The sequence below is a fragment of the Pristiophorus japonicus genome, chromosome 2, assembly GCF_044704955.1.
Source record: "Pristiophorus japonicus isolate sPriJap1 chromosome 2, sPriJap1.hap1, whole genome shotgun sequence".
NCBI lineage: Eukaryota > Metazoa > Chordata > Chondrichthyes > Pristiophoridae > Pristiophorus > Pristiophorus japonicus.
The window spans coordinates 332,067,043-332,091,160 of record NC_091978.1 but is presented as its reverse complement, the minus strand read 5'-3'; the positions used below and the strand labels follow the sequence as shown (position 1 = coordinate 332,091,160).

The 24,118-nt window shown below is 45.1% G+C and overlaps 1 protein-coding gene across 6 annotated transcripts in view; it reads right to left on the bottom strand.

Moving 5' to 3' along the window:
* Nucleotides 1–1,247: 1,247 nt before the first annotated feature.
* inpp4b (inositol polyphosphate-4-phosphatase type II B) overlaps nucleotides 1,248–24,118 on the bottom strand; it is a 697,459-nt gene continuing 674,588 nt past the window's right edge. For 5 of the 6 annotated variants that reach the window (XM_070872076.1, XM_070872087.1, XM_070872081.1 and 2 more), the window contains one exon: nucleotides 1,248–2,799. In XM_070872076.1, coding sequence (XP_070728177.1) covers nucleotides 2,667–2,799 — 133 coding nt within the window. In that variant the 3' untranslated portion in view covers nucleotides 1,248–2,666. The remainder of the gene's footprint in view (nucleotides 2,800–24,118) is intronic. The other variant, XM_070872113.1, reaches the window with a different exon arrangement.

Genomic DNA, 24,118 nt, shown 5'->3' with positions numbered 1-24,118 from the left:
GCGAGGCCCCTTGGGGAAGAGTGACCATAATATGGTGGAATTCTGCATTGGGATGGAGAATGAAAGAGTTAATTCAGAGACCATGGTCCAGAACTTAAAGAAGGCTAACTTTGAAGGTATGAGGCGTGAATTGGCTGGGATGGATTGGCAAATGATATTTAAGGGGTTGACTGTGGATGGGCAATGGCAGACATTTAGAGACCGCATGGATGAACTACAACAATTGTACATTCCTGTCTGGCATAAAAATAAAAAAGGGAAGGTGGCTCAACCGTGGCTATCAAGGGAAATCAGGGATAGTATTAAAGCCAAGGAAGTGGCATACAAATTGGCCAGAAATAGCAGCGAACCTGGGGACTGGGAGAAATTTAGAACTCAGCAGAGGAGGACAAAGGGTTTGATTAGGGCAGGGAAAATGGAGTATGAGAAGAAGCTTGCAGGGAACATTAAGACGGATTGCAAAACTTTCTATAGATATGTAAAGAGAAAAAGGTTAGTAAAGACAAACGTAGGTCCCCTGCAGTCAGAATCAGGGGAAGTCATAACGGGGAACAAAGAAATGGCGGACCAATTGAACAAGTACTTTGGTTCGGTATTCACTAAGGAGGACACAAACAGCCCCGACAGTCCTGTCAGATCAACTGCTCCGCAATGCAACAATGGTCCTACTAACTCACCCAAGCTTGGGTTCGAACTGAGAAGATCAATCAGGGAGCGGAAGGCCCTGGACTGTCTCAACTGATAAATACAATACCAAAGACTTTGGGGGGAATGTTGTTATGTATGTTAACTGGGTTTTACCTGCCACTGGAAGGCGCGACACTGGCAGTCATGTGCTCGCTGTGTATATAATGTTGGCAGCCATGTTGAATCCTCACTTTGAGAATAAATAAACTGGAATAAGGTTATGCCTGAACTAGTTCACCGTACTTAGCCTCGAGGAGTTATTCGATACTTAACAGGCACTACCTCCTACACCAAAATGGCAGGTTGTGCACTTCCGGTTGGATGGGTGCATACATTATTCTGGGTCCTTAGGTGGCTGAAAACGCACAATACACAACCCAATATTTGGGCCTATATCTCTATTGTATCACCAATTCATGGAGACATTTTAATAAATGGTACATATATTCTTAATCTTCCAATCCACACTGGGAATATTACGACAGAGTGCTCTTAAACGTTGGTTCATGTAGAAAATTAGGTTTAATTGGATAAACAATTAAATTCACTAAATTTATGCTCTTTGCTGTGGCTATTGTTCCAGTGAACATAGATTGAAGCACCAGTTTTACAAGAACATCTTAAATCAAACATTAATCTTTATACACGCACAAAAATATTTCTTCTTTAACTGAATGTTATGTAATTGTTTGTGATAAATAGATTATTCTGAAGATTGGATACAGATGATAGCCTCTTACCAGCTCCAACATTGTATCTACCCGTTCTTTACTTCCTTCCCCAGCTTCCACCAATTTTCTTCCCTGTCCTGAAGATGTTGGACCCCTTGCTGGGGTAAAGCTCCATGGATACCTACAGGTATCTTTCTGGTGTCATTATTCATTTCAGCTTAGTGCTTCACTTTTGCTGCCAATGCAGCCGTCAGAATTATGTCAATTTGAACTGCTTGAGGACCATAAGAAATCTAATACAGGAAGGGTTATTTAAAAAAAGTGTAAGGTGTAATTTATTTTACGAATATCATGAATTAGCTGTCCTGTATTCTGTACATTTGTCTAGTTCTACTTTATAATATTGAGCATTACAATAATAGTTTTCTGTTTTTAATTTTTTTTTAAAACAGGTGTTATATAACAGATGTGCATGTTTTGAAAATTGAAATGGTCTTTACTGCATTCAAATAGTTATGTCTATATTTTCAGAAAAAGAATGTACATTGAAATCCTATGGCTCTTGTATTTTATTTAGGTGAATGTGCCACAGACACTGTAGCTTCTGAGGTCGATGTCTAAGCATCAACACCTAGCTGACAGTTAAAGCAACACACACCATGATCAGAGCCAGAAACACATTTTATACCCATTCCTTTACAAGAGTATAATGTGTTAATTACTGAACGGTAAAATGTTTTGACACAAGCACCACTAGTAAATACAGTCATTTCTTCAAGTCACATATTACCTATATTGCACTTGAGCTGGGTATATCGTTTAATCACTGCACACACCTGTGTGTATTTATTTACAGTAATAAACAGTTACGTTTAAATATCACTTATTAACTTTAAACGGCAACCACAAGAAGTGAAGATGCAGCTCTGGACAATATTCTGCTGTAACAAGCACTTCCTGTTTCAAAAGCAATTATTCAAAGACTACCCACTGAATGTCTTTTTAACAGTTATTACTTTTTGGATAGAATTGCATCAGCACATTTTACTGCTGGTGTTCATTATTCAACATTAACAAGGTACAATGGCTATGTCCTAGTCCTCAAAATAAAACAAAACGGGCTATGTACAGTTTCTGTAATTTGCTTTAACCTGAATAAGAAGATTGCCAAAAACTGCAAAGTAGGTGGATGTCATCAGCAGATAAAACACTCAGTCAAAAAATAGATAAATTACTCACTCTCTCTATTTGAAGCTAATTAAAACCTGAATAATTTTGTAAACTGTCTGTTTACAAATGAAATTAAGTTTAAGTGTCTGCTTTTCCATATGTCCCATCTGGTGGCCTGTAGTATTTTGGGAATGCCATCAGCTGAATCGCGTTGAATGCATACTTCCTGCATTTTATATTCTTCTGTGCATTTTCTATTCGACATCCTTCTCTGGTAAAAAGGAAAAAAGTACACCTCATAATACCACCAGAAAAGGAAAAAAAATGGTTTCATTTATTAAACATTTGCTGCAACATTTTCAATAAGTAAAAATAACTAGGTAATCATCTACATTTATTTAACACAGGTGATGATACATCTTACACAAGTCAATCCGTAGGGCTTGCCAAAGTAATCAATTGTTCATTGAAATTGAAATATTAATGTATCAATTATATGATTTAATCTTGCAAAGAAACATTGAATAAATCAAAACAATCACAACTGCCTTGCTTTGAAATTCAAACCAACAAAAATTAAAGTTGCACATTATGTGCTTATTCAGACATTCTTGTCTTTCAAGCACTATGATGTAGACTTTCTGCCCAACCACCCACCCTGTGGATATTTTAGCAGGTCTGGGGCAGGTGAGAATAAGTGCAGGGGTGAGCTCTATCGTGGGTGGAACTTTCCCTCTCACCAAGAGATGTACCCAAGTCAATGGAAGGAAATCAGAAAATCTAAGTATATGTGTCTGTCTTTAATCTTTAGATGGATTTGCTACGTTGATTAAATGACATTGTGGTTTATCTCAGCAGTAGATTAAGATATCCGGTGACATTCCCATGATCATACTGGCTCTGGGGGAATGGGATCTGGAGTCATTTTGCTTTCTCTCCTGGTTTCACCTGAAGCAATTTGCACAGTTCATGGCAGCTACACCATGCAAAACAGCAAACCTGCTTAAATATCATACTCATTATAAATTGTACTGAACATGACTCTGTTGTCTGATATAATAGTAGCCTTTGTAAAAACATAGATATGCAATGTATATTGGATAATAACATCATTATGTTAATACATACGATGATACCATTTTGCAAACAGTTAAATCTCACATTCATTACATCGGATATATGACACAGAAACAGGCCCAACCAGTCCATGCTGGCATTTATGCTGCACTTGAACCTCCTCCAGTCTTTCCTCGTCTAAATCTATCAGCATAACCCTCCATTCCCTTCTCCCTTTTATGCTTGTCTAGCCTTCCCTTAAATGCATCTATACTATTCGCTTCAACCACTCCCAGTGGTAGCGAGTTCCACATTCTCACCACTCTTTGGGTGAATAAGTTTCTTCTGAATCCTCTATTGGGTTTCTTGGTGATGATTTCATATTGATGGTCTCTAGTTATGCTCTTCCCCACAAGTGGAAACATTGGGCCCAAGTTTCCACATGATTTGCGCCTGATTTTTAGGAGCAACCGGTGGAGAACGGACTATCTTAGAAATCGCAATTCTCCACATTTTTTTTTCTGCAGTTCTAGTCAGGTAGAACAGTTCTACTTTGGAAGATAATTTTTTCTTCAAAAGGGGGCGTGTCCGGCCACTGACGCCTGATTTCAAAGTTTCCACAGTGAAAACGTACTCCAAACTAACTTAGAATGGAGCAAGTGAAGATTTTTGTAGAACTGAAAAAACCTGTTGTACACATTAAAAAATCAGGCACAGGTTACAAATTAGGCGTCCAGAACGAGGTGGGGGGGAGGGGGGGGGAAGGGAAGTCATTAAATTCTATAATAAATCCTTATTTATACTTCTACAAATATTATACAAATAAATCCAACCTGAATAAACATTTATAAGCAAAGAAAAGATTAAATAAACCATCTTCCTACCTGTGTGAAAGTGCTTCAGCCAGCCTCACAAGTTCGTTCGTTCGTTCCCGACGGCAGGGGGGGAGGAGGAAGCCGTTCCCGACGGCGGGCGGGAGGGAGGGAGTGCGGGCCCGACCGACCGACCGAACGCAGCGGGGGGGGGGGGGGGGGGGAGGAAGACGTTCCAGACAGCGGGAGGGAGGGAGTGAGGGCCCGATCGACCGAACGCAGCAAGGGGGGGGGGGCGGGCGGGAAGGAGACAGTGAGAAGGCTGCAGGAAGCCTCAGTGCTGATGTGCTGATGGCAATGTGGTTTTATTAAAAAATGTTCAAAAATTAAACAGCTACAAAGAACTACAAAAATGGCCGAGTGCCAATGTTTCCTTCACACTGCGCGTGCGGGAACGCTCCAACGCGCACGCGCAGGGTTGCCGGCAGGAAAAAAAACTAATTTAAATAGTACCCGCCCCCTCCCACTTACAAAATCGGCACGAGTGTAGGGTCCGCCCCCCTGGGCGCTGCGCCAAACAGACAAGGAGCTGCAGGGCTCTCCAGAATTGCGAGTTTTTTTTCCGGCGCCGTTTTAGGCGTGAAAAACGGGCGCCCAGCTCGGAGGGGCGCCCGTTTTTTATCGTGTGGAAACTTGGGCTCATTCTCTCTGTAGCCACTCTATCAAAACCTTTCATAATTTTAAAGACCTCTATTAGGTCACCCTTCATCCTTTTTTTCAAGAGAAAAGAGACCCAGCCTGTTCATCCTTTACTGATATGTATACACAATTCTGGTATCATCCTTGTAAGTCTTCTCTGCACCCTCTTCACCCTGGGGGCCACATCAATATGACGGAGTCTAAGTACATCCTATAAATATTCACGTCTGGTAATGTCATTTCAATATCCTCGGACCTCTGCTGCCCCGGACTACCCTTCTCATTCCTGCAATTGCCTCAGACTCCCCCATCTCGCACCTTGCCAGGGCCCGTCTCCTTGGGATCTCTATTTTCCGCTCCTGCCCACCGGCCATCTCGTCATTAACACCGGCTTAGGACGAGAGTCCAATGAGAAAAATTAAAATGAGGCCCAGGAGTTTTAATGGCCCGGGCATCATGCCTGTGCAGCCATGCGAGCCTGTCCCATACTTTGGCCCCCACACGCTGCACTTTATCCCCCAATTAAAATTGGGGCTTGGGTTTCAGCAACAATAGAAGCCATTCAAGTGTACAATGAGCAGGCCAAGTCCCGTAGCACTGCACTTTCTGGGAATGGGGTTTTAATTTGTGTTTAAATCATTAAGTTTAATACACAAAACAGACCTGCTAAATCAAATTGAATGTATAAATTTGCAAAATTTTCCAGCATGAGTTTATGCGAAATCCAGTTTTGATTCTCATTTCTAAAGCTATAAGCACGTTTCAGTTTCAATGAACAATTTTTTATTACTTAGGACTGCCCTTGATAGATTTCTGACCAAAAATATAGCATGACTTTATACATTTATATGTTTTTTTTTAATATTTTGCTATTTTAAGAAAACAAATCTCTTTTACAATTACAGTATTCACCCGTTTAGAATAACAGACCAGCATTTTATGTAAAACATTTGAAAGTAAATCTTAATAGAAACACAATGCATAACTCGGCCCAGAAGCAACAAATTGCTACAAAGTAAGCAATGAAATCACTAATGCAAAGACAGTGAAATAAATTAAGTAGTTCAGACAGTTTTCCAAACAAAGGAGTACAATTACTTTAGACTTACAAACATGTTAAGTTCTGTTACAAACCAAGTCATATATATATCTATATGAATACATTGTCGGGTGTTAGTTACAAAAAGATGTCATAAACAAGTGCATTTTATTGATATTTGGCCAAGAGTAAAGCAAGACTTAAAATCAGCCACACTACCAACAAGTGTGAACTGACAAGCAGCAAGGCGACAGGATAGAAGTGACTTGAAGTTGGTCTGTTATCAGAGTCTGCCTCAGGATCATCCGTGTCTTTCATTGTTCCCTTGGCATAACTGCTGTTAGTCAGTGAGGAAGGCCGGTAATGCACAGCAAAAAGTGAAAAGAAAACAATGTTACTTCAAGATTATTTAAAATAATTAGAAAAAGGTCATTGTGTTACAGGAAAGACAGGCACCGCATGCAAGGCACAGGCAGAAAAACAAAAGCTTGAAAAGGACATGAAGACTGAAGGAAAGTGGATTTGGATATTAGACTGAGAATGGGAAATATGAAAAAAAAAACACGTGCGTGAGCTTTTTTCTCAAATGAAAAGCACCTTATAATCAGGAGTACCTGGTCTGAAATCCCAATGGTCTGAAGGTGACAGTTAATACATTTTTAGGCCCGGATCTAATCTTACATGCAGCAGGTGAGCTGCGGGCATGAAGCATGATCAGCCATGGTCTTATTGAATGCCTGGAGGGGCCAAATGGCCAACTCATGCTCCTATTTCTTATGTTCTTATTATGTAAGCAGATGTCCTGCTGTATCTTGCTATGGGAGGGCAGATAATCAGCTGACTCCCATCATGGGGAGTGGATAGGTTAGATGATCTCAGGGGAGAGGGGCTTTGCACAGGCTGGCAATGGGCCAGAGTTTTTTTTATTGTGGGTCCAGGAGGAGCATTCCTAGGTTCCAGAAGTTAGGGTCAAGGCTTTGCATTGAAAGTGAAGTGGAATAGGGACTAAGCACAGGATGTGGATCAGAATTGTAGAAGTACAGAGCATGTGCTGTCACATAGCAGTGGAGGAGGTTGAAGAGATAGGGCGAGGCAGGACCTTGGGGACGGGAGGGATTTATACCTCTATTGCAGACATCCACTTCTTTCACCCACTGAAGAGAAGTTTCTCTGTAAGCTCTCAGATAATCCCACAAGACTCAGTCCATTAGAGGAGAAGCTGAAAATTGGCACTGCTCACAAAAGATTCACGAGGAAACCTGATGGATTAAAGCAGCCGACAAATTCAATCCTGCCAATGAGCGATGGTGTTACTCAATAAAGTTGGAGAAAAGTCCAGCTCATCGAAACTTGCTGTTGGACAAGCAATCAGCCAGCACAGAAGTGGTGTTCAAGTTGAGGGCAATGATTGAGGGAACCGAGAGTCCATAGCATACATATTGAGCTGATTATATTCCTAAGGGACATTACAGATTCAAGGAATAGAAGAGAGGCAAAAATGGAACCTTAGGACACTCCTGCGATGACAGAGTGGGACTTAAGGTGAAGCCATTGTAAGAAATATCCTGGCTGTTCTGGTACAAGCAGGAGTAGAATGAAGCCAGAATGGTTCCAATGGATGTGGACAACAGATGCAGGGCATTGGTGGAGAATGGAGTGGTCGACTGTATTGAATGCCAAGAAGAAATTAAAGTCTCCTCAAAAAAACAACCTTTGACCCCTCCTTCCTTGCAAATTACTGCCCCCTCTCCAAAGTCCTTGAATGCGTTGTTGGCTCTCAAATCCAGGCCCATTTTCCCGCAACTCCATGTTTGAATCCCTCCAATCAGGTTTCCGCCCTGCCGCAGTACCGAAACGTCTCTTATCAATATGTCATCCTATGTGATCATGACTGTGATGCACTATCCCTCCTCTTCCTTCTCAAACTGTCTGCAGCCTTTCACACAGTTGACCACTCCATCCTCCTCCAACATCTCTTCACTGTCATCCAACTGGGTGGGACTGCACTCGCCTGGTTCCATTCTTATCTATCTAATCATAGCCAGAAAATCTCCTGCAATGGCTTCTCTTCCTGCTCCCGCATCATTACCTCTGGTGTCCCCCAAGGATCCATCCTTGGACCCCTCCTGTTTCTCATCTACATGCTGCCCCTCGGCGACATCATCTGAAAAAACAGTATCAGTTTCCACATGCACGCTGACAACACCCAGCTCTACCTCACCACCACTTCTCTCGACCCCTCCACTGTCTCCAAATTGTCAGATTGCTTGTCCGACATCCAATACTGGATCAGTAGAAATTTCCTCCAACTAAATATTGGGAAGACTGAAGCCATTGTCTTTGGTCCCCGCCACAAATTCCATTCCCTAGCCACCCACTCCATTTCTCTCCCTAGCTCCTGTCTGAGGCTGAACCAGACTGTTTGCAACCTTGGTGTCATATTTGACCCTGGAATGGGCTTCCGACCACATATCTGTGCTATAACCAAGACCACCTATTTTCACCTTCATAACATCACCCATCTCCGCCCCTGCCTCAGCTCATCCCTCATCCATGGATTTGTTACCTCTAGACTTGACTATTCCAACCCAATCCTGGTTGGCCTCGTACATTCTACCCTACGTAAACTTGAATTGATCCAAAACTCAGCTGCCCGTGTCCTAACTCGCACCAAGTCCCGTTCACCCATCACCCCTGCGCTCGCTGACCTACATTGGCTCCCGGTTAAGTAACACCTCAATTAAAAAATTCTTATCCTTGTTTTCAAATCCCTCCATAACCTCGCCCCTCTCTATCTCTGTAATCTCCTCCACCCCAGAACCACCCCCCCACCCCCCAACATATTTGTGCTCCTCTAATTCTGACCTCTAGAGCATCCCTGATTATAATTGCTCAACCAGTGGTGGCTGTGCCTTCAGCTGCCTAGACCCTAAAATCTGCAATTCTCTTTCTAAACCTGTGCTTTTCTACCTCTTTCCTCCTTTACAATGCTTAATATCTTCCTAATTGCTTCCCAATATCTCATGTAGATGGGTGTCAAATTTTGATTTATGACACCCCTGTGACACACTTTGGGATCTTTTACTACATTAAAGGCACTATATAAATACAAAATGTTGCTGAAGAGGAAAAAAAGGGATAAATTGCTGAAGTTGCATCACAAAATATGTCATCAGTGTATTTGACCAAAGCAGTTTAAGTATAGTGAGCAGGGCTAAAACTGGATTGGAGAGACAAGGTGGTACAGTCATTTAATATGCTGTGTGTTGTTCTCTGTGATCAAACTCACTACACTTAGAGATCAAAAATAAATTTTAATGCTACTCATAATTTGAGCAGTATCTACAAATTTTCTATGTGAAGAGGTCTAAAATATCTATAATTCAATGGTAATTGGCATTTTTTTCAGAGAAATTACAGGAATTACAAATGGGTAGGTGGGGGTAGGGGGGTGAGGGGCGGATTAGCTCTCATTTATTATTAAAAGCAAGCTCACAGCCTGAATCGGATCTGATACTGGCAACTCAATACAGGAGGATGGAGAGGTGGGAGAGGTAAAAAAAAATCAATCATATCAGCAGCCCATATTTTAAAGGATACAGCCACTTAAAGGTAAAGAAATCAAATTGGGAATTCAGAAGAAACTTCTTTTCCCAGAGAGTGTTGAGAATGTTGAACTCGCTACCATAGGATGTAGTTGAGGGGAATAGTATAGATGCATTTAAAAGGAGGCTAGAGAAGTGTATGAAGGAAAAGAGAACAGAGAGTCCTGCTGATAGAGTTAGATGTGAAAAGAGGGGAGGAGGTTCAAGTGGAGCATAAACGCCGGCATGGAGTGGTTGGGCCGAATGGCCTGTTATATATCCTATGTAATCCTATATAAGTGGCCACAATGGGGATACAAATCATTGACCCCTTTCCAAAGGTTATATGGCACAAAAGAAATGACTGCAAAAACTGATGGATAGCAAAACAAAAACAAGGCAGAAAACAGAGTATGTGGGCAATTAATGAAATGGCACAACATAGAAACATAGAAAATAGGTGCAGGAGTAGGCCATTCGACCCTTCGAGCCTGAACCACCATTCAATAAGATCATGGCTGATCCTTCACCTCAGTATCCCTTTCCTGCTTTCTCTCCATACCTCTTGATCCCTTTAGCCGTAAGGGCCATAATCTAACTCCCTCTTGAATACATCCAATGAACTGGCATTAACAACTCAACAACACAGCACATAAATCCCTCTCCATCCCATTTATAGCCAAAAGGATGGATGTTCTATATGGCACCCTCCCAGAGGATAGCAGTGCAGCAGGCCTGGTAATGAGTTGTGAATAGGATCAACATTTTGTACACTATGTGCAGGACCAGCGAACAAATGCAAAGAGATAAAATGCTTTACATAAATATAAGTCTTTCTTTAGGAAGTTATCAACTTAAGACTATCTAACAGTACACTTCCCAGATAAGAGTCGAAGTGTATACATTTACAAATTTCATCCTGCGTTATCAATTTAAAAACTGAAGTAAGACTAATAAACCTATAAATTCCTAGTTTATCCCTTTACTCATGAATAACATTCCCATTCTTTCGTCTTTCAGCACAATTTCCATGTCCAAAAATGTTTGGAAAATTATAATTAATGTCTCCATTAACTCCCCCCAGTCTCCCTCAGTATTCTGGGATACATTCCATTTCTGCATGGTACCTTTTTTTATTATTAATCCCATTTTAAAAAATATATATAATTTCCTTTTGAATATTTATTTCCATAATGACCCTGCCACATCTGCGTACAGTGCTCGTCACCTTCCTCTGTAAAAATGGAGATGAAATACTTATTAAGCATCTTCATTATTTCCTCACTTTCTAGTGCTAGATGGCCGCCTTCCTCTCTAAACAGCCCCATTCCTTCTTGGAATATCACTTTAATTCTTACGTACTTATAAAATCCACTGCTATTTCCCTTTATGTTAATTGTTATATGGGGATAGAGTATAAAAGTAGGAAAGTCTTGCTACAGCTATTGGTGAGACCATACCTAGAGTACTGCGTACAGTTTTGGGCTCCTTATTTAAGGAGGGAGTATACTTGCATAGGAGGCAGTTCAGAAAAGGTTCAGTAAGTTGATTCCTGGAATGAAGAGGTTGTCTTATGAGGAAAGGTTGAGCAGGTTGGGCTTGTACTCATTGGAGTTTAGAAGAATGAGAGGTGATATTATTGAAACATAAGATTCTGAGGGGGCTTGACAGAGTACATACTGAGAGGTTGTTTCCCCTCGTGGGGGCATCTAGAACTTGGGGACATAGTTTCAGAATAAGGGGTCGCCCAATTAAGACGGAGATGAGGAGAAATTTCTTCTCTCAGAGGGTTGTGAATCTTTGGAATTCTCTACCCCAGAGAGCTGTGGAGGCTGGGTCATTGAATATATTTAAGGCGGAGAGAGACAGATTCTTGAACTTTTGGGGAGTCAAGGGTTATGGGGAACAGGCAGGAAAGTAGTGTTGGGGCCATGATCTTATTAAATGGCGGAGCAGGCTCGAAGGGTTGTATTTCTTATGTTCTTGCCAGTCGTCTTAAATTTTCTTTTTAACTTTCCCAATCAGTGCAACACAATCTCGTTGAGAACAACATATAGCCATCAGCCGAGCAACCCTTTTCTAAACTCTAAGGATAACATATTAAGCTTTAGCAAAAGTAGTTCACAAAACAGGTACGTAATAAACTTCTAGTTCAGATATGCAAATCCAGATTATTTCTAAACAAAATGGAAATTCTTTTTAACGCTGGAGATGAATCATAATATAATTTATGACAGGAATATTTCTGAGTTCAAAATTTAAACATGTAGTTTGCATGTGTGGAATTGCACTCTTTATTGCAGAGAATGTTAACAGCTACATTTCATTTTTTTTGTCAGTATGATATCAAATGCAAATGACGTGAAGAAGTTTTGAGGGGCAATTACAAAAAAATTCATGTGATCCAGTCACATATTTGACCTACAACAAAAAAGGTTTGCCACAGACACTTCACTAAAACAGTGCCCCTTTAATAGTGGCTATAGCATGGTGGTCATTTAAAAGGTGCTCTTATGATTCTACAAGGAACCTAAGGGGTAATTATATGAATTTACACTCCTGAGCTGAACATTATCTTCTGGAGCATACAGTGGGAATTCAGCCACATGACCCTATGATTTTCCAATTACATTCTATCCCACTTATATTGATCTCGTTTATGTTGACAGGTATGACTGTGACGCATGGGCGAGGGATCATTAGTCCATGCCTCTGGATTACTAGTTCAGTAACATAACCACTATGCTATCGTTCCCGTGATTGGAGACTGACTATCTTTGGCACTTGCCCGCGTGTCACACTCCCTCGCCCACGTGGGCGAGGGAGTGTGACGCGTGGGCGAGGGAGTGTGACACGTGGGCGAGGGAGTGTGACACGCGGGCAAGTGCCAAAGATAGTCAGTCTCCAATCACGGGAACGATAGCATAGTGGTTATGTTACTGAACTAGTAATCCAGAGGCATGGACTAATGATCCGGAGACATGAGTTTAAATCCCACCATGGCAGCTGTGGAAGTTAAATTCAGTTAATTAAATAAAATGCTAGTATCAGTAATGGTTGCCATGAAACTACCAGATTGTCATAAAAACAATGTGCTTTAGGGAAGGAAATCACCTGTCCTTACCTGGCCTGGCCTATATGTGACTCCAGACCCACAGTATGTGGTTGGGTCTTAACTGCCCTCGGAGTTGTACTAAACCGCTACAAAGAAGTATCACCACATGATCTGCAGTGGTTCAAGAAGATGACTCACTACCACCTTCCCAAGGGAAATTAGGGATAAGCAATAAATGCTGGTCTCGCCAGCGATGCCCACAACCCGTGAATGATTAACAAAAAACTGAAGATGGCTACCAAGACTGGAATCGAATGTAAACTAGTCTTGAAAATGCTTGAGGATAAATATCATGCAATCAAATCAATTGAGAGAGGAAGGTCAAAAAAAGACACGTGTTAAACCTTCTCTGTGCAACACTGTTTATGGCTGGTAGAGCATGTATTTATTGCAAATAAGGAAAATGAAAACGGCAAATATGAAGGTGCTGACAATGCATTAGCCACATGGTTTATTGAAAAATAACAAGAAAATCCCACCATCAAAATTGATCATGGCATGTTTATTGAAAAGATGAAAGCTTTTGCTTATCAACTAAGCATGGAAAATTTTACTGCCCGCAGCAGGTAGTTGAATCATTTCAAAATTCAGGTAAATCTGCTAACTTGTCTCACCTCCACGAGTGGAAAAGTTGTCTCCAGGAAATTCTACAAGACTACAACTCGGACTATATTTGTAACACCAACGAGACAGCTTTGCTTTTAATGTGCACTCCACACAAAAGTAACTGCATCAAAGGACAACCGAGTATTGGTGGTAAACAATAAAAGACTATGGGCTAGAAATTAGCCAGCCTAACGAATGTTTTAACACGATTTTTTCACGTTAAAACTGCTTTTTTGTTCTTAACATAAAGTGCGCAAAATTCCCCAAAGTTTAAGAATTGCATTTTCAAAATATCGCCATTTTCTGGATTGCCAGACCTTGAAAATAAGAACGCCTAAATTTGGCCATTTGGTGAACCCGTACTCGGGTCAAAAAACAATGCATGGAGAAAGCAGGCATTGCAGCCTAAGAAACATCAGTAAGTAAGAAGACCTACAAAAAAGATAAGATGAAGTTTTTTTTCAATTTTTTTTTTCAGCGATTCATTTCTTAAGGTTTTTGTGAATGATCTCATTTTTTATTTTTGCAATTTTTATTGTGTTTTCTCCCCTGTATTTTTGGCAATATCGGCCTTGCTGTAAAGTTAGCGAGGACGGCGGTATTAAACACGATTCCTTCAGCAACGTCGTTTTTTAACGACAGGGATATTTTTTGGACAAACTTATCCCCTTAAAAAATGGCGACATTTTTCTTCTTATTTCTTCACAAAAATAACGTTATTTATCAAATAACGACAGGCTGGGGAATTTCTAGCCCAAGATTTAAATTCTGGTCACCACCAACCTGACTGAAACAGATAAGTTACAGCTTCTTGTAATAGGCAAATCAAAAAACCTACGATGCTTCAAAAACATAAAAGATCTACCTTGGATAACATCTAATATTTTTACTACATGGATCCAAAAACTCACTCAAAAGATGGGTATTCTTGGTCGGAAGATAATGTTGATAACTGCTCTGTCTACAAGCTGTGGAGTCACAGCTAATGGTGCTGAAGATGCTGATGATCAGGTTCTGCTAGCAAAAAGAGTTCATAAATCTTTCTAGTAATGTGGATGCAAGTGAACAGTGTACTGCAGCACTGACAGAAGATATCATCCCTTCAGGAAAGAAGGGTCAGGTGACAGCCAAAAAGAAGCGGAGGAATCTGAAAACAATGTTGAAGAGTCCAGCGAGGATAATATTTGGAGCATGACGTGCAAAGAAACAATTAGCATGTATGAAAGATTGCAAGCCTTTATTGCTCAATTGGAGCCATAAAATGGAACGAAAGCAGCTACATGTTTATATCAGTTAGATGCGCGAACCCGAGAAAGACAGGTGTCGCGAATGAAACAATCTTCTCTTAAATAATTGCTTTTTGTTTAAATGAAATTAAATGTTTATACTGTTAGTGTAAATACCGTACATTAAAATAATGTAGTGTACAGAAAGGTAACATTTTTGTACACTGTTTTAATCATTTTTAATTTATAAATTGTTTTTTGTGTCAGTATAAATACATGTAGTTACAGAAATGTAAAATTCTTGCCTATTGATTATTTTTATAAAATCGTAAAATGATAAAACACAGGAGGAGGCCATTCGCCCCAACATGACTCTTTGAAAGAGCTCTAGTTAGTCCCACACCCCTGCCATTTCCCTATAGCCCTGCAAATTTTCCCCTTCATGTATTTATACAATTCAATTTTGAAAGTTATTATTAAATCTGTTTCCACCACCCTATTAGGCATTGCAATCCAGATCATAACAACTCTCTGCCTACAAAACAATTCTCAGCTCCTCGCTGATTCTTTTGCCACATATCTTAAATCTATCTCCTCTGGTAACCGATCCTTTTGCCACTGGAAACAGTTTCTCCTTATTTACTCTTTCAAAACCTTTAATGATTTTGAACACCACTATTAAATCTCCCCTTAACCTTCTCTACTTCAAGGAGACCAACCCCAGTTTCTCTAGTCTCTTCACGTAATTGAAGCCCTGCATCCCTGGTACCATTTAGTAAAATCTCCTCTGCACCCTCTCTAAGGCCTTGATATCCTTCCTAAAGTATGGTGCCCAAAATTTGACACAATACTCCAGCTGAGGCCTATTCAGTGATTTAGAAAGGTTTAGCATAACGGCCTTCCTTTTGTACTCTATGCCACTGTTTATTAAACCATGATCTCATGCTTTTTTAACAGCTTTGTTTGTATACAGACCTCTTCAGGTCTCTCTGTTCCTACACCCACTTTAAAATTATACAATTTAGGTTATATTGCCTCTCCTCATTCTTCCTACCAAAATGAATCACTTCATACTTCATACTCAGAGAAGTATGAAGTGATTCATTTTGGTAGGAAGAATGAGGCGAGGCAATACAACCTAAATTGCATCTGCCATGTGTTTGCTACTTTCAGTCAAAAAACAGCCATAATTCATGATCACGGTCAAGATGTTCTCTATATTTCTCCAAATCTAGGAGCTGGATTTGAATCATGATTTAGACAGCAGGAATGAAAGTCTCAAATGTCCTCTGAAGTCTGATACTATTCTCTTCACTGTTTACTACATTTCTGAGTTTTGTCTCATCTATCTGCAAACTTTGAAATTATGCCCTGCAAATCCAAGTCCAGCTCATTAACATATATCAAAAAGAGCAGTGGTCCTAATGCCTACCCCTGGGGAACACCAATGTATACTTCCCTCCAGTCAGAAAAACAAATGTTCACCACTACTCTCTGCCCCTTTAATCCCATGGGTTTCAATTATGCTAACAAATCTATCAAATGCCTTTGGAAACTACCGAAACATTCAACTATTATGTAATATCTGGTTATGCTGACAAAATTGGAGCGGCCCCCAAAATGTTGACATAATAAGAACTTAAGAAATAGGAACAGGAGTAGGCCATACGGCCCCTCGAGCCTGCTCCACCATTCAATAAGATCATGGCTGATCTGATCATGGACTCAGCTCCACTTCCCTGCCCGCTCCCCATAACCCTTTATCCCCTTATCACTTAAGAAACTATCTATTTCCGTCTTAAATTTATTCAATATCCCAGCTTCCACAGCTCTCTGAGGCAGCGAAATCCACAGATTTACAACTCTCAGAGAAGAAATTTCTCAACTGTTTTAAATGTGCGGCCCCTTATTCTAAGATCATGCCCTCTAGTTCTAGTCTTCCCCCATCAGTGGAAACATCCTCTCTGCATCCAGCTTGTCAAGCTCCCTCATAATCTTATATGTTTCAATAAGATCACCTCACATAAGTGGGTGGAACGCTATTAAAATTAATAGGCAGAAGATTATAGGAAGCATGTTTGTAAATTTATGATATGCACCCCAGAAGACAAGGCTCAATGCCAAGAGCACAAACACATAGAATTGCCCCTCTAAATGCACTGAAAAGTTATTCCAGCTGTCCTTTTTGTAGAAAAATGTAATTGTTTATGAAGCCAGCTGGGCCTTTCACATGGCCAAAAAACTGCCATAATTCACAATCACGATCAAGATGTTCTCTATATTCCTCCAAATCTAGGAGCTGGATTTGAATCATGATTTAGACAGCTGGAATGAAAGTCTCATAACTTGATTCAGAATTAATTTGACAGCACAATTTAAAAATCTCATCATTTGATGGGTTGCTAATATGTTACTAAAATAAATTAAAACATTGGCATTTAGTAACTCAGTGGTACAGTGCTTTCATGAACTGACATGCTGCTAATGGAGTGATAAGACAGAGGTTCACACCCCTTATAATTCCTTACATAGGAACAGGAGTAGGCCATTCAGCCCCTGAGGCCTGTTCCACCTTAAAGGAAGAGAGAGGTGGAGAGGTTTAGAGAAGAAATTCCAGCTCTTCGGGCCCAGATGGCCGGAGACTGGCAATGGAGGAAGTGAGAGTACCAGCCTGTGGTAATGCTGACTAAGCGTTCAAAAATAGGAAGGAGCTGCTAGCAGCGTTATTTAAAGGATCATCAGCAACAACTTGCAGCTGACAGGTTTGTTCAGTTTGACTGGCTTTGTGGAACTTTCTGCAACGCTAGCAGCTTTATAAACTTCTTTCAAGATCCTAAGGTGACAGGGAGTGTTGGTGCAATGGAGAATGGCTTCGTTCAGATTTAAAGGCTTTAGCAGGATAGCAGGCTTCCCCATGGTGCAAGGCGCTATCAATTGCACTCATGTGGCTTTGCGGGCGCCGCACAGCAATCCTGAGATCTTCCGTAACCACAAAGGCTACCACTCACTTAATGTGCAGCTGTTGTCCGACCACACCCAGCGCATCCTGATGGTCAATGCCTGCTATCCTGGCAGCAGTCATGATGCCTTCATCCTGAGTCAGTCTGGTGTGCCAGCAATCTTCCAGCCACCACGTCATACCTGAGGGCGACGACTTGGAGACAAGGGCTATCCACTCTGCACCTGGCTGATGACTCCTCCACATCCTCACCCTTGTGGCCAGCCATCATATAATGACAGGCATGCTGCCACGAGGAACTGCATCAAGCAGACCATCGGACTGCTGAAGCAATGGTTCCGCTGCCTTGACTGCTTGGGAAGGGCCCTCCAGTACTCGCAGGGGAGAGTGTCCCATTTCATGGTGGTCTGTTGAATTCTCCACAACTTGGCCATCATGATGGGCACAGCCCTTGACAGCATTCCTCATTACTTGTGAGTTTATGGTGTATATTCTTTAGTGGCCCTATCCCTATCCTCATTTTGTCTTTTGTTATTTATGTGTCTATAGAATACTTTACTTCTTTTTATATTCATTTAATTTTGTAGTTTTTCTTTGCCTTCCTAATTGTTTTTTTACTTCATTCTTAACCTTTTCATGTTCCCTTTTGTCTTCCTCTCCTTTGTTGTCTATGCACTTATTGTGTATGCCTTTTTCTTTAATTTCAATTTTCCCCTTTATTGTGTTGTCGAAGTAATTAGGTCTAAGCTGTAGCACAGATCCTTGTGGGACACCACGAGTTGCTTCCTTATAATTTGAGTACTTACCCATTATCCCTACTCTCTGCCTTCTATCACCTAACCAATCTCCTAATCAGGTCAAAAATTTGCCTTCAATTCCATGAGCTTTCATTTTAGCCAAAAGTCTCTTATGTGGAACCTTATTGAATGCCTTCTGGAAGTCGATATAAACTACATTCCTCTGTCTACTACTTCAGTTACTTCCTCAAAAAATTAAATTAGGTTTGTTAGACATGATCTCCTCTTTAGAAAGAGCCAACATGAATTTTTAATCAGCTCAAATTTCTCTGAGTGCTCTGTCCTTAATTATAGATTCCAATAACTTCCCCACAACAGATGTTACACTAATAGGTTTATAAGTCTTTGGTTTCTCGCTCACCTTTCTTAAATAATGGAATCACAATTGTAATTCTCAATTCTAAAGGGCATTAATGTTTTTTAAATTTTCATTTTGCAAATGTTTTAAAACAACAATGTGTAAGATGAGAGTTCAAAATTCTATGGCCTTGAATTTCCCGTAATGCCATAACTGCACGAGAAACTTACATCGTTCACCAGCAGAAGTAGTTACAAACAAATTACAAACTGATGTAAATGTAAATACTGGTGTGATTCACATGTAAAATGAGTGTTAAAAGCTAAACCTCCAGGAAACTTGAGTGCAATAATGGTGTAACCTTTTTAAAAATTCTGCAGATTCCAGTCTTCAGCATTACCCTGGGCGTGTTTTCTCTCAGTTCTGCTCAAATCTTTCCATGGCATCTATAACTCACATCTTTATTCTACGTTGGCAGCAGGATGGCAATGAATATGGCACCGGCGCTCACTAGGCAAGCAGGGAGAAGAGGTGGGAAAAGAACAGTGAAATGCTCGGAGGTGGACCTTGAGGCCCTTATAGACAAGACGGAGAAGAAGAGGCACAATCTCGTGGGACAGCAATGAGACGAATGATCAGCTTTGGTGATGTACATTGAGGGATGGATATTGACCAAGACAGCAAAGAAACCCCCTGGTCTCCTTTTAAACAGTGCCATGGGATCTTTTACATCCACATGAACAGGCAGACAGAGCCTCAGTTTAATATCTGATCCAAAGGCACCACCTCCAGCAATGCTACACTTCCTCAGTATTGCACTGAAGTGATAGCATAAATTATGTTCTCACTTCCTGGAATGGGACTTCAACCCACAACCGACCAACTCAACAACTCACATTTATATAGTGTATTTAACATAGCAAAATTTCCCAAAGCTTGTAACAAGAGCATTATGAATAACAACATTTTTGACACTGAGCCACAGAAGGAGATATCAGGACAGATGTCTAAATGCTTGGTCAGAGAGGTAGGTTTTAAGGAGCAGAGAGAGGCAGAGAGGTTTAGGGCTGGAACACCAGAGCTTAGATCCAAGGCAGATGAAAGTATGGCAGCCAATGGTAGAGTGATTAAAACCGGGGATATGCAAAAGACCAGAATTGGAGGAGTGTAGAGATCTTGAAGGCTTATAGGGCTGGAGGAGGCTTCAGAGATAGAGGCGATTTGAAAACAAGGATGAGGACTTTAAAATTGAGACGTTGTCGGACCGAGAGCCAGTGTAGGTGAGCAAGCATATGGATGAGAGTGCTACACTGAATCAAAGAGAGATGGCAAGGAGACTGAGGACAAAGGGCAAACAGGAGCACATGGAAAGTCAGGGGAAAGACGGGTAGCAGGGGAGACTGGGTACAAAAAGAGTGGGAGCAGGGAGTGAAAAAATAAGGGAAAAATGGGAATCAGAGCGAGGCCAGTGGAAGAGTGGGAGCTGGATAATAGAACTCAGTACTGAAATGAGAATGGTTACAGAAATTAAAATTTAAAGACTACTGCTATTGAATGATTTTTTGGCTGGAAAGTAAGGCAAGATTATATATGGGTAAATTTCTCAGTGTTCTTGATGTACAACGTGCATGTTGGAAGCATTACAGATGAAAATTTACCTTATACTGGCTTAATTATCACAGGACATGCAGAATTCTTGTATAAAAGTTTGGCAGCCTATGCAAATTACTGCAATGTTTCCATTGAGGAGGTTTGCTAATTGCTTTGCATGAAGCCTTTGTCACTCTTTCCATTTGGATAAGTTTCCAAGCGCTTTTCTAGATTAGTGTATAATTTTGTGGCGAGAATAATTGATGTTGTTGGCAGTAGGCCAGATATTCATACCTGCCAGTATAGAAAACTAGCAAAAGTTTACCAACAGTTTCACAAAAGGTGACAAAGTACCAAAAAGCAGACGTCTCAAAAATGACATTGAATATAGGCCTACAAGCTCTATGGGCCCAAGTTTCGGCCTCAGTTGCTCCTGATTTTTTGGAGCAACTGGTGTAGAACGGAGTATCTTAGAAATTCAAATTCTCGGCATTTAGTGTGCTCCAGTTCTAGTCAGTTGGAACAGTTTCACTTTGGAACAGAATTTTTTTTTCAAAAGAGGGTGTGTCCGGCCACTTACGCCTGTTTTCAAAGTTACGGCAGTGAAAACTTACTCCAAACTAACTTAGAATTGGGGAGGGGAGGGGTGGGTAAGTGTCCCGGGGGGTGGGGGAGGGGAGGGTAAGTGTCCCGGGGGGGGCGGGGGCGGGAGAGGGTGAGTGTCCCGGGGGGAGGGGAGTGTGAGTGTCCCGGGGGGAGGGGAGGGGAGTGTGAGTGTCCCGGGGGGGAGGGGTGGGTGAGTGTCCCTGGAGGAGGGGAGGGGAGGGTGAGTGTCCCGGGGGGAGGGGAGGGGGGGGGGAGGGTGAGTGTCCCGGGGGGAGGGGAGGGTGACTGTCCCGGGGGCGAGGGGAGGGGAAGGGAGTGTGAGTGTCCGGGGGTGAGGGGAGAGGAAGGGAGTGTGAGTGTCCTGGGGGGAGGGGAGTGGAGGGTGAGTGTCCCGGGGGGGGAGGGGAAGGGAGGGTGAGTGTCCAGGGGGGAGGGGATGGGAGGGGAGGGTGAGTGTCCCGGGGGGGAGGGGAATGGAGGGTGAGTGTCCCGGGGGGAGGGGAGGGGAGGGGAATGGAGGGTGAGTGTCCCGGGGGGAGGGGAGGGGAGGGTGAGTGTCTCGGGGGGGAGTGGAGGGTGAGTGTCCCTGGGGGGAGGGGAGGGGAGGGTGAGTGACCCGAGGGTGAGTGTCCTGGGGGGGAGGGTAGGGTGAGTGTCCCGGGGGGGTGGGGAGGGGAGTGTGAGTGTCCCGGGGGGGAAGGGGAGGGTGAGTGTCCCGGGGGGAAGGGGAGGGGAGGGTGAGTGTCCCGGGGGGGAGGGGAGGGGAGGGTGAGTGTCCCGGGGGGAGGGGAGGGGAGTGGAAGGTAAGTGTCCCGGGGAAGGGGGGGGGGGCGGCGGGAGAGGATGAGTGTCCCAGGGGGAGGGGAGGGGAGTGTGAGTGTCCCGGGGGGGAGGGGAGGGGAGTGTGAGTGTCCCGGGGGGGAGGGGAGGGGAGTGTGAGTGTCCCGGGGGGAGGGAAGGGGAGGGTGAGTGTCCCGGGGGGAGGGAAGGGGAGGGTGAGTGTCCCGGGGGGGAGGGGAGGGGAGGGGAGGGTGAGTGTCCCGGGGGGGAGGGGAGGGTAAGTGTCCCGGGGTGGGGGGGGGGTGGAGTGTGAGTGTCCCGGGGGGGAGGGGTGGGTAAGTGTCCCGGGGGGGGGGGGGGGGGGGAGGGTGAGTGTCCCGGGGGGGAGGGGAGGGTAAGTGTCCCGGGGGGGAGGGGAGGGGAGGGGAGGGTGAGTGTCCCGGGGGGGAGGGGAGGGGAGGGTAAGTGTCCCGGGGTGGGGGGGGGGGGGGGAGTGTGAGTGTCCCGTGGGGGAGGGGTGGGTAAGTGTCCCGGGGGGGGGGGGTGGGGAGGGTGAGTGTCCCGGGGGGGAGGGGAGGGTAAGTGTCCCGGGGGGGAGGGGAGGGTGAGTGTCCCGGGGGGAGGGGAGGTGAGGGTAAGTGTCCCGGGGGGCAGGGGAGGGTGAGTGTCCTGGGGCGAGGGGAGGGCGAGTGCTCCAGGGGGGAGGGGAGGCTGAAGGTGAGTGTCCCGGGGGGGAGGGGAGGGTGAGTGTCCTGGGGCGAGGGGAGGGCGAGTGTTCCGGGGGGGAGGGGAGGGGAGTGTGAGTGTCCCGGGGGGGAGGGGAGGGGAGTGTGAGTGTCCCGGGGGGGAGGGGAGGGGAGTGTGAGTGTCCCGGGGGGGAGGGAAGGGCGAGTGTCCCGGGGGGAGGGGAGGGGAGGGTGAGTGTCCCGGAGGGGAGGGGAGGGTGAGTGTCCAGGGGGGGAGGAGAGGGGAGGGGAGGGTAAGTGTCCCGGGGGAGGGGAGGCTGAGGGTGAGTGTCCCGGGGGGGAGGGAAGGGGAGGGTGAGTGTCCCGGGGGGGAGGGGAAGGGAGGCTTGAGGGTAAGTGTCCCGGGGGAAGGGGATGCTGAGGGTAAGTGTCCCGGTGGGAGCGGATGCTGAGGGTGAGTGTCCCGGGGGGAGGGGAGGGGAGGGTGAATGTCCCGTGGGGAGGGGAGGGGAGGGTAAGTGTCCCGGGGGGTGGGGGAGGGGAGGGTAAGTGTCCCGGGGGGTGGGGGGGCGGGAGAGGGTGAGTGTCCCGGGGGGAGGGGAGGGGAGGGCGAGTGTCCCGGGGGGGAGGGGAGGGGAGGGGAGGGTGAGTGTCCCGGGGGGAGGGGAGGGGAGGGGAGGGTAAGTGTCCCGGGGTGGGGGGGGGGGGGGGAGTGTGAGTGTCCCGGGGGGGAGGGGTGGGTAAGTGTCCCGGGGGGGGGGGGGTAGGGGAGGGTGAGTGTCCCGGGGGGGAGGGGAGGGTAAGTGTCCCGGGGGGGAGGGGAGGGTGAGTGTCCCGGGCGGGAGGGGAGGGGAGGGTAAGTGTCCCGGGGTGGGGGGGAGTGTGAGTGTCCCGTGGGGGAGGGGTGGGTAAGTGTCCCGGGGGGGGGGGGGGGAGGGGAGGGTGAGTGTCCCGGGGGGGAGGGGAGGGTAAGTGTCCCGGGGGGCAGGGGAGGGTGAGTGTCCTGGGGCGAGGGGAGGGCGAGTGCTCCAGGGGGGAGGGGAGGCTGAGGGTGAGTGTCCCGGGGGGGAGAGGAGGGGAGGGTGTGTGTCCCGGGGGGAGAGGAGGGGAGGGTGAGTGTCCCGAGGGGGTGGGAGGGGAGGTTGAGGGGAGTGGAGGGGAGGCTGAGGGTGAGTGTCCCGGGGGGGAGGGAGGCTGAGGGTGAGTGTCCCGGTGGGGAGGGGAGGGGAGGGTGAGTGTCCCGGGGGGGAGGGGAAGGGAGGCTTGAGGGTAAGTGTCCTGGGGGGAGGGGATGCTGAGGGTGAGTGTCCCGGGGGGAGGGGAGGGGAGGGTGAATGTCCCGCGGGGAGGGGAGGGGAGGGTAAGTGTCCCGGGGGGGGGGGGGGGAGGGGAGGGTAAGTGTCCCGGGGGGTGGGGGGGGGGCGGGAGAGGGTGAGTGTCCCGGGGGGGAGGGGAGGGGAGGGTGAGTGTCCCGGGGAGAGGGGAGGGGAGTGCGAGTGTCCCGGGGGGAGGGGGGGGTAAGTATCCCAGGGGGGAGGGGAGGGGAGGGGAGGGGAGGGGAGGGTGAGTGTCCCGGGGGGACGGGAGGGTAAGTGTTCCGGGGGGGTGGGGGAGGGTAAGTGTCCCGGGGGGAGGGGAGGGGAGGGTGAGTGTCCCGGGGGGGAGGGGAGGGTGAGTGTCCCGGGGGGGAGGGGAGGGTAGGGTGAGTGTCTTGGGGGGGAGTGGAGGGTGAGTGTC